At 47.8% G+C, this 12,264-nt stretch overlaps 1 protein-coding gene across 1 annotated transcript in view; it reads left to right on the plus strand.

Moving 5' to 3' along the window:
- CTCF (CCCTC-binding factor) overlaps positions 1 to 12,264 on the plus strand; it is a 601,567-nt gene that overhangs the window by 208,131 nt on the left and 381,172 nt on the right. Inside the window, exon 5 of the mRNA XM_069604497.1 lies at positions 10,617 to 10,737. Within this exon, the coding sequence (XP_069460598.1) occupies positions 10,617 to 10,737 (121 nt within the window). The remainder of the gene's footprint in view (positions 1 to 10,616; positions 10,738 to 12,264) is intronic.

Genomic DNA, 12,264 nt, shown 5'->3' on the forward strand with positions numbered 1-12,264 from the left:
GGTCATTTGGAGGAGCTATTTTTGAGTTCCTATTCCCCATCTTGAAGAATTCACCAACCACCATCACTCGGAGGTCAGTAGTAATCTTAGTGGTTTACCGGTTCCAGAAGTGTCGCTAGTGCACTGCCTGTGCGCATGATCATTGTTCTCCTTTGGGATAATACCAGAGGCTTCTTGGGCTACCCCAACTGGAGACATAACATTGGGGGAGGTGGTGGTAACACTTGGGCTCCCTGCAAAATACTGGTCTTCAGACCCAGGACACCTTCATCTGCCTGAACACCTGTTCAAACCCAAAAGTTCCTAACTAACACTTGGCGGCATTGCAGTGCACCCTTCCCCTTCACCATACATGAGAGGGCAAAATCCTGCAAGACATCAATGATGTCAGCTTGGAGTCACGAATGGTGTGGTGTCCTTTGATGCATCTCTGGGCTTCTGAGTTGAGTATTATGAGAGCCAGACTAGCATCTGTGAGCCTCAAGACTTCAAAAGTCTTAATGAGCCCTCGATCAAAGGATAACAGGTTACCCGTTGCTACAAAATGGCGGATAGTGCTAATAAAAAGGAAGAGTGGGTAGCCTTTTTGGAACCTTCTACCTCCAACTCTTCAAAGCGACTATGATGACAAAATTGACATTGTCTGCTCATCATGGCACAAAGACCACAAACAAAATGGCTGAGTGTTAACCCCTTTCCTCCATATAGGTACTTCATCTAGTATATGCTGTATATGTGTACCTTTTTACTATGCACTAGAGGTTGCTGGGGAAATAGTGACTATTCATGTTTTGACATCGCTTTATAGGTACTCAGTTTACCACCAGATAACTCCTTCCTTTAGCATTAGTGTCTACTATGTGCTATTAACTCCCTGTTACTCTGTGTAATTTTATAATAGTGTGCATTTTTTCAGAATACTAGTGCAACTATGGGGGCTAATTGTACCTCATTCCCAGCCTACCTCCTTCCTCGAGTGAAGCCTACTTGCTCTGCCATAGTGTTTAGTCTAACATTTGTTTGGAAATCTTGTCTTCATATTAGGTTAGATGCTTTACATTCACCACAGTGCTATGCTAAAATGTCCCCAACAACTAAAGATGTGTTTTTGGCTTCAGTTCCATTAGCAAGGAACCAATCTCCCTCTTATTTTGTCTGGACAGGGCATCATACAGAGCCATTCATAAGGACAAGGCTTTCTTTTGGAACCGTCAGAGATGGTTAAAGGCCCAGAAATTCGAAATCCTTGGGACCATTGACTTATGAATATCTGACTTATTTCGGAGAAGCAGATTTCCAAGCAGTCTTTGGTCTGTTGTTGATCTGTTGTAACCTGGAAACATACACCATTTAGAGCATTCCTACACATCTGGCTGCCCGTTCACATACTATTGGAGTAATGTTAATCTCATTACCAACCATTCCTGTAACTCGTGGATATAGTGTATAAGAGAAGAGCTCGGCATGAGAAGAACACTGTTGCGTTAGATTTTCATTTTGATGCCAAATTTCCCTCACCTGTGAGACCCTCCAACTTTCGCTGGACCTAGGAATTATTTGTCTGTTCTCGAATGAGCGGGAGTCTTTCCCCACTCACCCTTTCGTTTATTTTTTATCTGTGTCCTTTTTATGATTTTATGACTGTACTTTATTTGGGACGGTACCGGAACCTTTTGGCAGCGGAAAATGGACTTTCCCTTTTTAAATTTAGTATAGCGCTACCACCCTCTGGTGCCTCACCTGTCCCTTTTTCCCCGCACGGACGTTTATTTTTTTACATTTTTTTTAAGCTTTCTGCTTGCTCCCCTCTTTTCCAATTATTTTTCCACTTCCCTTCGGTGCCTCCCCCTCCCCCAGCTCATGTCGGCCGCAGGAGGATTCGCGAGATGTGCCTCTTGTGACCCAACGTAGCACTCTTTCTTGAGTGTTTGTGGCCCGACCACCGCTGGAGCGCTCTCGGTCACAGGGCATTGAAGAATCATTTATCGCGGTTGTGGGAGATCTTCCACACTTCTCCTCCTCCTCACCGTAAGGACTTCGTCTCTGGGACTTCTAGTCAACAAGGTAGTGCCTCTGTTCAGATCTGCTACACGAAAAACTCCTTCCCCGGGGTTCCTATGGATCAAGGTTCTTCTAATTCAGTTTCCAGCAGGCCCAAGGCCTCTAAGATTACCAGATCCCAAGCTGAGGGCCCTGGTGACCCTTCTGTGCAGTTCAGGGACAGACCTGAGGCCTTCCAGTTTACCGGCTCCCAAGCTGAGGGGTCCAGGGGCTTCGGTTACTAGTCCAGGATTTTTGCAGTACCCAAGAACAAACAGGCTGGCCTGAGGGTCTTTACTGCTGGAACACTTAAAGATGATTACTCCTGCACACATAGCAGAGTCTCGTTCTGCATAGGGGACTGGATGTGTTCCCTGGTCCTCAAGGATACGTACTTGCATGTACTCCTGTATCGACCGCATCGGAAGTTTCTGTGCGTCGCGATCATGTCTTGCCACTTTCACTTACCTTTGACCTGAACTTGGCCCCTTGTGTTTTCACGAAGTTGATGAACGCAGTGGTGGGCCTCCTCCGCTTGGAGGGCCATCATCTATACTCTTACTCGGATGACTGGCTGGTGAGGGCGGGGTCGCCCAAAGTGGCGGTGCACTCCTGCCAGAGGCTGGCGGATACCCTTCATCAGCTGGGGGTGCATTGGAACACTACCGTTCAGTGAGTGTTCCCCACACCCAAAAGACTGTCCCACCTCAAGGGCGTGGGACACTTTCTGGCCATTTCGACACCCCTCCCTCCCCCCCCCTCCCCTCGGCATGGTGGTTCCACACATAATCAGCCTAATGGCTTCCTGCGTGCTCACTGTTCAGCATACACGCCTCAAGATGAGGCACCTCCAGCGCCACTTGGTGGCCAATTGGACTAAGAGTACGTTGGTCACTACAGTGAGTAACTTATAATTTTTTGGCGCACCTGGATTGTTCAGGTAGATACTTGGCGGATACTTGGCACGCGTATTTGGTGGCCATCGAGGCTTACCAGAACTCCCCTAACCCTATGTTTTCGGCAGCCAACTGGGTGGTCAAGGCCCACTTTAAGGGGTTGTCTAGGCTTTTCCCTCCTGTGCATAGACCACACCCAGTCTGGGACCTCAATATGGTTCTTGCAGCTTTGCAACGCAAGCCTTTTCGAGCTGATGGCTTCTGTGGATACGCTTGTTGACGCTACATACTGTTTTATTGGCAGCTCTCACCTCTGCACACAGGGTTAGCGAGCTGCATGCGTCTTCTTCGTGCAAGCACTTCACCACGTTTCACAGTGGCAAGGTCATCTTGCGCACTCGCCCAAACTTCTTGCCCAAGGTGGTCTCTCCATTTCATCTGAATCAAGAGTTCTGCTCTGTGTTCTTCCCGAATCCACAGTGTGAGGCAGAGAGGGCTCTGCATTCCTTGGACCTTAAAAGGGTCCTAAAGTTGTATCTCTCGGAAGAAATCCTTCAGGAAGTCTGAGGCACTGTTGGTGAGTTTTGGGGCTCTAAGGCTTCAACCGTCTGGATGGTTTAGGTCATTTCGGAGGCGTATACATCCGTAGGGCAAACCAGTTGCTGAGGTGATTCATGCTCATGCGGTCACGCCGTCACTCGCCCAAACTTCTTGCCCAAGGTGGTCTCTCCATTTCATCTGAATCAAGAGTTCTGCTCTGTGTTCTTCCCGAATCCACAGTGTGAGGCAGAGAGGGCTCTGCATTCCTTGGACCTTAAAAGGGTCCTAAAGTTGTATCTCTCGGAAGAAATCCTTCAGGAAGTCTGAGGCACTGTTGGTGAGTTTTGGGGCTCTAAGGCTTCAACCGTCTGGATGGTTTAGGTCATTTCGGAGGCGTATACATCCGTAGGGCAAACCAGTTGCTGAGGTGATTCATGCTCATGCGGTCACGCCGTCACGTTACTTGGGAAGTCATCAGCAAGGAGGCTACCTGGGCCACTCAGTCTATGTAAGCACTATTCATTGGATACCCACTCCAGACGCGATGCAGAGTTTGCTCAGGCATTTCTAAAGAACCTATGCGCTTCATCCTAGATATGAGGCAGGTTATCACGGCTCCACCCTATGTTTCTTATTCAGTGGAATCTCCCACAAGGATGGAGGAAAGGGGACGGAACATATGAGTAATTAAAGTTACTTATAGTCCCACCCAACTTCCCCCGCTAGTATGCCAAGGGCTAATATATGTAAGTGTAGCCAAGTATCTGTGTCCAATGTGTTCAAAGGGGACTGAGGCGAGGCGCCCGAGGTCGCGCTTTACTTAATTTAATGGGGAAGCTCATTTTTTCACTGCCAAAGTTTCTGGTACCATCCCCATGTTGGGCGACTCCCCACAAGGATGGAAGAAAGGGGCCTGTGAACTACGAGTACTCTAGTCACTTAAGTCAGTAACTTTAGTTTCTATAAAGTAACAGTTGGTATAACTGTATTAGTCCTGAAACTGAATAAATGCAACCATGTATTACCGATAGTTGCACTCGCCTTGAATAATAGCATACTGCCATTCTAAATGGCGTATATACTGAGTTATTACTTATCTTTGAAGTGGATAATGCCATTTTGAAAAGTAATTCACAAGTTATTACTTACCTTTGAATTGTATTAGAACATTAGAATAGTGGAATTGAATTCCACTATTCTAATATGAGTGTAAACTTTATAATTCCTGAAAGAATAAGTAACATATGTTGCAAGATACTTAACTTGTGCCATTTCTGGTATAACTGCATTATTCCTGAAACTGAATAAATAAGTTTTCTACCAATAGGGTCTGCTTACCTTGAATTACATACTGTCATTCTAAAAGTCTTCTAATGTGATTTTACTCCCCTTGAATAACTTACTGCCATTAAAAATATGTAACACTAGGTTTTACTCTCCTTGAACTGCATACTGCTATTCTGAATAAGGTTCATAATTGGGTTCACGTACCAGAAGTGTGGTTTTAAAAAAATAAAAAAAAAATAAATAAATTTTTTTTTTTTTTATTGTGATCGTCTTATAATAGTACCTACCTTTCTAAAGAATGCTTTAACTTTATATACATAAAATAAACCATACTCTTTACAAAACATCAGTTTGTGTTTCTTGGACCATATGTATGCTACACGTCCTTTTGTACCTCTCTACAGCCCTCTCTCCCTCCTAAAATGAGCCTGACTGCTCTGTCATCTTATATCAAATAAATCAGGTGGTACATCCTTATACTAAGAGTAGGAGTGTCCGTATTGCCCGCGGTATAGTTTTGTAAAGTCCTTTTGTGTGGACTTTAAAAAAATCTTAAACAATATCTGTACTTCCATGTATTTGTGATGATTTGTAAAACAATCTTCATCTCTTTACCCAGGTTCCAGGTTAGATATTCCTAGTTTGTTTTTAGCTGGCATGGACAAGAGTCATTGTGTGGAGTAATTCTTAATACTCCTACGTCCTGTCCCCTTTCCTCCATACTTATGGGACATCTCTCCGTCCTGTGAGACGGGACCGGAAAAACTTTGTAAAAAGCATCCACGTTTTTTCCCAAAATTTGTCCTTCAAGCTAGACTTTCCTGATTGTTCATCGTGTCACCGTCGCTTCGAGAGGGCGGATCCCCATCCTCTTTGCTTAGAGTGTTTGGGTCCGGATCACCATTGGGACTCCTGTTTTTACTGTGACTCCCTTTTGGTCCGAGCACTTTAATGTCGGTTGGAGCGGTGGGAGGAGGTGTTCCGGCGAACTCCTCCTTCACATTTTCAGGCGTTCATCGACGAGAAGAAGAAACGCCCGGTAAGTTCTTTACTTTTCAGAGCACCCCGGCCGGGGGATACCTTTCCGGGTTCCTCTCGGGCCGGGATGGGCGTTGATCGCTCTGTCACTGGGGTTCGCCTTGAGGTGCCCTTCGGGCCTAATAATTCTACCAGAGTTTTCTCCGAGGGTCTCCGTAAGGGGTCTGTGAATACCGGAGTAGGCTCCGAGGCCCCTCGTGTGGGGGCTGTTTGTAGACCCAATTCTGAGTCGTGGGGTACCGGAGCTCGCTCCGGAGGCCTCTGTCGGCTTCCCTCAAAGATAAGACCGGGGTTCGCCCCGAGGTCTTGGCTGGGCTTGTTGTTACCGAACGGATGTTCGAGGCCCGCTCATGAGGCTTTTAACGGGCCTGGGTCCGAGGTCCCTCGTTCAGAGGCTAAAGCTACCAACAGTTCTGAGAGGCTGGTCAAGGCTTTGTCGGTGAAAGCTGTTGCTCACCGTTCCCACTCTTGTGGTGACACCAGACCTGTTGAGGGGGCAAAGAAGCAAAGTTCTTCTTTTACTGGCAGTGCCGAGGTCCTTCCTTCGAAGGCTCAGTTGGCGGTTGGTATGTCACAAAAACATTCCAGGCCTCATAGTACCGGCTCTGCCGAGGTTCCTTATGTTAAGGCTAAGATTAAGACCCCTGATCCATCGACGGGGACCCCTGCCTCACTACCTCACGTGCCGCAGTTCCCCCTCAGATGAGGACAAAATGGCGCCCTTTCCCGACACGACCGCGGCGGCCATTTTAGGTGCTACCACTACAACTACGTCATCGGCCTCTGGTGTAGGGATTGTTCCCTTGGGTGAACCTAAGGTCCCTTGTGCGTATCCTTACCGGCCGGTTTATGATTGGAACGCCCGGATGCCTCTTCAGCACAGTGTTTTGTTGCCCAGCGGGGGCGGCACCTTTGATTTATGTGGATACGTCGGTGGAGGGGCTGGTCTGGCACCCTTCCCTGCTACGTCCTTGGATTTGTCCACCTCATGAGAGGCCTCCTCGGGTTCCGAAACCGTCTCCGGAGGACGCCTTTTTTGGTAAATTTCAAGCGCTTATGCGCACCGACCCCATGAGGGAATATTTCAAAGGGCTTTTCAGGGAGATATGTCCACCTACGCCTTAGGATCCACCCGTTCCTCCGTTGGTTCCACCGGGGACTCCCTTGCCTGTAGTGCCTCCCCGGCTCTTCCGCCTTTGCTGCCATTGTCCCCAGTGGACGAGGCAGTGCCTGACACGGCTCAGCAGGATCCTGACCTGTCAGATGACCCTCAAGGCGATCAGGACAACGAGGAACTTCCCCGCTCCCAGAGCTTTTCATGACCGGGTACTGGACATGATGAGTTTCTTAGATGTTCCGGTGCCCGAGGCACCCGCTCCGGAGGAGGGCGTGTTTTCTGGGGCGTTCACCCTGTCTCCCTTGGAGCGTACCGGCCTGTTCCTGCAGAAGGATGTTCTGGCCGAGGTCCGAAGAGTCTGGGAAAAGCCACACTTGGGTCTTTTTGTCAATAAGATTGACGCAAGGTACAGGCTACATTCTTCGGAAGTGGCAGCCCTGTCGTCTTGTCACGGCAGGCGTAGCTGCATGCCACTAAATTTTCAAAAGAAGTGCAGGACAAGGTGTTGGACCTTCCGTTCGATGGTAAGGAGCTCTTTCATTCTACAACAGATGTAGAGCTCACCAAGACGAAGGATAGCACTCAGACAGCCAAGTCATTGTCCTGGTTAAGGCTCCTTTCAAAACCCAGAGACCGTTGTCACAAAGTCGACCCTCCTCTGGCTTTAGGGGCTTCCTCGACCGCAAATCTCGCAGAGTGGATACCCCTGCGGGGAATAAACGCCCTAGGCAACAGATGTGGTTTTTCTCCCGCTCTTCAGCCTCCTCCTCAGGTTCAGGTGGCACCGCCACTGATAAACCTACTAAATGAGGGTTTTCTGTGCTCGCACGAGACCCCGGTGGGAGGACGCATTGCGTCTCATTGGGAGGTGTGGCAGACCATCACAGAAGACAGATGGGTCTTGTCAGTCGCTCGAGCGGGCTTCAGCTTACCTCTACCCCCTACCCCACCCCGCAAACTTCCTTTTCAGCTGTCGGGCTCGCCCTCCCTCAAAGCCGAGGTTCAGAAACTTCTGGACCTCAGAGCTGTGGAACCCGTTCCCCTCGGGGAGCGAGGGAAGGGCTTCTACTCCCGGCTGTTTACGGTGCCCAAACCCAACCAGGCTGGCCTGCGCACCATCCTAGACCTTTCCCAGTTCAATCTTTTCCTACCCCAAGAGAAATTCAAGATGATCACGCCCAGCCAGATACGCTCCTCCTTGCAGACGGGCGACTGGCTCAGTGTTGTGGATCTTCAGGACACGTACATGCATATCCTCATATGGAAACCACACAGGAGATATCTCTGCTTCTCTTTGGGAGAGAGCGGGGTGTGGGGACGGGACGTAGGAGTATTACCAGGTTACTCACCGTAGTGACCACCTTACTCCTAGTCCATAGTCCCCTTTCCTCCATACTCGCCTCTAATAAGGTTCCCCTGTTATTGCTAATGGGTCTTTGACCTGGCGATAGAAAAGGACTGATGGGCGATGCGTGGGGCGGAGCCAAGATGGGCGGGGTTACAGCCGCGTGCCGGTCCCCACGCAAGAAAGAGAGGAAGGACACATTGTTGGAAAAAAATGTGGATGCTTTTTACAAAGTGCTCCGGTCCCGTCCCACAGGACGGAGAGATGTCCCATAAGTATGGAGGAAAGGGGACTATGGACTAGGAGTAAGGTGGTCACTACGGTGAGTAACCTGGTAATTACTTGCTTTTGTCAAATTTAGATAATCGATGGTAGTTGGAGCCGATCAAGTGATTTGTGTGGGGAAGATGAGGTTGCAGCTACATGGCATGGTCATGCTTGAGCCTTTGCCCTTAAGTATGCATGCCAACATTATCTGTTCCATTCTGGTGACACTAGTCCAGTGCTGGTTTTTAGTTGTATTTTGGGACTTTTAGTCCTAGTTTTTTAATGTGAAAAATCCAAGACCACAAGAATGCAAAGTTGAAACCAAGACTGGACGAGTGTATACTGAATAGAATGGATAATGTTCACTTGTATTCTTTTTGTGTGACACAGCCATTCATGAGCCTTTGGCCTTGCTAGACTTTAGCTTTTTAGCGTATTGTGTAGTTCATTTTTATGGCTGTTTGTGTAGGGCACATGCAGCATTTGCAGGCTCCCATGGGGCTATATGCTTCCACTAGAGACATCCTATTCTTTACTGTCTGATTTTTGTGCATTCGGCCTCCTTGTGTTGCTAGGTCCTTGTCACGTATTTTGTGGCTGGATGTTTTGTTAGAGCAGTGCACGTACCACACAAAGTCCCATTGAAGTGATATACGTTCTCACCAGCCTTCTTTTTGAAGTTCTACTACAAGTTTCAAATTAATCCCTTTGCATTATCTGGAATTGAAGAATATTAGCACCCATTGAGGGGTGTGTGGGTGCCTCCCAGCCAATCAGGAGGCTTGGAACATGGTCTTTACCTCAAAGTCCCTGCTTCCATCCTCCTCGGAAGCAGGAGGCCAACATCTTCACGCCAGGAATTCAGGTGAGTGCTTCCCTCGGCCCACGCCCCCGTTCTTTTCTGCCAGCCCCCCAACAACCTTCCAACCCCAATTTCCACGTCCCCCTCCGGACATACCTTGCGCTCCTTTCTCCCTTACTGGTGCTGGGAACACTCAGTGTTTCCAGCGCATTTCAGTCATGGCAATTGCGTAGTCCCTTCTGCCTAATCTATGACGTCCATCTTGGTTTGTCGTTTTTTTTAAAGTTGAGAAATGGCGACCGTGATGTTTCTCAACTTAAAAAAAACTAGTAGCATCCCGGGTGAACGGTCTGGAATGCTAATGGCAATAAACGGGCGGGGGATTTTCTCGGGGCAGTTAATGCCCAGGATAACATTCCTCACTTCGCTCAGACTTGTAATTGGCTTGGGCATTACCTGGCCTGGAAAAGCATCCACCTGTCAGGCTTTGTCGCTCAAGTAACTGCCCCACTCTTACACTGTGGTTGTTTTTGGACCACACATTTGTTTCAAACCTTTGATCGGTTCTTTCTTAAATTGTTTGATTCTACATTCATTTTTATCGGACAATATTACTGGGTACCATGTCTGAGAAAAGGTGCCCTATAATGGTATGAAGTTTGAGACATTGTAGGGCAGGTATGACTTCTCACATATTTAGTAATTACTATTCCTTCTGCTGATCCTCCGATTTGCCAAGCAGTGCTATCCCATCTATTAACTTGAATGGTCCTAAATCTTTGCATTGGACTCTTGTACCAGTTTATCATGTTAGGAATTAGAAAAGGATGGCTAGGAAGTGATGAGCATTTGCTTGATGAGGGTGCATGTTACCATTTTGATGGACTTAGTTGCACAGTTTCTGCGTGCTAGACCCTACTCTTGGCCGTATGGCATGTCTCGTTTTAGCAGAAATTGGGATGTCTTGGTACATGTTGGAACACTGCAGACTTTACACTCGCCATTAGTTGGTGATATTTGACTTGAGTAAGAAATGGTGTGCTGTGTGTATGTATTGAATTGAGGTGGCTAGTGACTTTTTTTAATGGCTGCTTAGTTGCTTGCACCTTGACTTTTTGCCTTCTGCATTACAATATATTTAGATTGAGGCCTGTGGCGGTTGGGTGTTTGTAATTTTGCTCACAAGTCTCTACCTTTGCAGCAAGCAACAATTTTCTTGGTCCAGAATTCCCTATGTCTTTTATGGTTAACAAGTCTTAGATATGTGTTACCTTCCTTTCTTAGGTCAGCAAGTTGAAACGCCACATCCGTTCTCACACTGGAGAGCGCCCATTCCAGTGCAGCTTATGCAGCTATGCCAGCAGAGATACATACAAGCTGAAACGCCACATGAGGACCCACTCTGGTAGGTCCTTTTATCTCTAGTTTGTCAGTATGCATTTAATCCTGCTAACAAAGCCTAGTTATTTTAATTGTGTGCAGTTGTAACACATGTTTTCAGCACACATTTTTTCTAGATTAAAACGCGGTTCATATGTAACCCCCATGTCATTTAGTGGGCTTAGAATGCGGTTTTGTGAATGGTGAATAAAGCTGCCCGAGAGTCCGAGATGAGCTTTTCGATCAATAGTTGCTGGTTTTATGTCATGCTGTTCATTGGTTTAGTAACTACTGCAGTATGGGGTGCCTGGAAGTAGGTGGCAGAATGAGGTCTCCATGGAGGCTGGAAGGGTGTAGCAGTATCCCAGTGACTGCATGGCTGACAGACCACTGAGCAATGACTTTAGAGCTGATGATGATGGGATAAGGCAGCAGGGGCCGACTGAGTGTGTAACTGTAATTTTTTATTATAATTGAAGCACTTCACTTGTGTATAAGCGCTGTACAAATAAACAAAGCGCTTCAAGGTGGGAAGGGAGCAAGGGAATACAGTAGTTATTCTTCTTAGGCCTTGATGTTTTCCAATGATCTAACAAAAAAGTATCTAGCGTATTAGGCCTGACAGCATTTCTCCTAGTACAAGTGCATGAAGTGTTTCAGGTGCAACCAAATTAGGGAGGGGAGACAAAGGGGGGACAAGACAGAACTTATTAGGCCTAGTACATTCAGGTCATGCACATGTACAGACGGAAGTGCAAGTGGGGAGGGGTGGCGAAATAAGTGTTCCCCGTCCAGCAGGGCCCTGGGTTAGGTGCAGAGGGGTTACCCCTCATGGAAAGGGTGCTAAAAGTGCCGTAGTGCTGAGCACGGTGCAGAGGTGCGGAGGCAAGTACAAAGCCTGGCGGGGGAGCCTGGGACCCTGTGAGGCTATGGAGGCGAGCCAGGCGACCAGTCTGGAAAGTAGGTCTTGCAGAGTTTCCAGAACTTAAGTAGCTCCGGCTCAAGGCCGAGAGGGGCAGGGTGGCTGTTCCAGAGCGAGGCACTTGCGGAGGATAAAGATCTACCCCCAAATCTCTGGTTGGAAAAACTGCTCACCTGCAGAAAGTTGGAGGACGAGCGGAGTGTTCTAGAAGTGCTCTAGAAGGAGAGTATTGTAGAAGTTGTAGATAGTGCAGGCCCCAGCCCCAGAAAGCCTTGTGGACTATGCAGAGGGTCTTTAACTTGATCCTAGCAGCCATGGGGAGCCAGTGGAGGAATTTCAGCACCATAGAGATGCTGTCCCTGGGCTTGAGGCCAAGGAGAAGTCTTGCGGTTCTGTTCTGGATGAGTTGTAGTGGACTGAGTGTAAAAGTAGGAAGATTGAGAAAAGAGGCTGTTGCAATAGTCAAGCCTAGAGAGAACCAGGGCTCTGGAGACGGTGAGCCTTTGGGGAAAGGTGAGAAAAGGTAGAATAGCTCTGAGGAGGTGCAGCTTGTAGTGGGACTTTTTGGAGATGTCCAAGATGTGAGGAGAGTGGAGTAGAAAATGACCCCCAGATTCTTTGCCTCACTAG

Source organism: Ambystoma mexicanum, chromosome 1p (assembly GCF_040938575.1).
Source record: "Ambystoma mexicanum isolate Mex_15411 chromosome 1p, UKY_AmexF1_1, whole genome shotgun sequence".
Taxonomy (NCBI): domain Eukaryota; kingdom Metazoa; phylum Chordata; class Amphibia; order Caudata; family Ambystomatidae; genus Ambystoma; species Ambystoma mexicanum.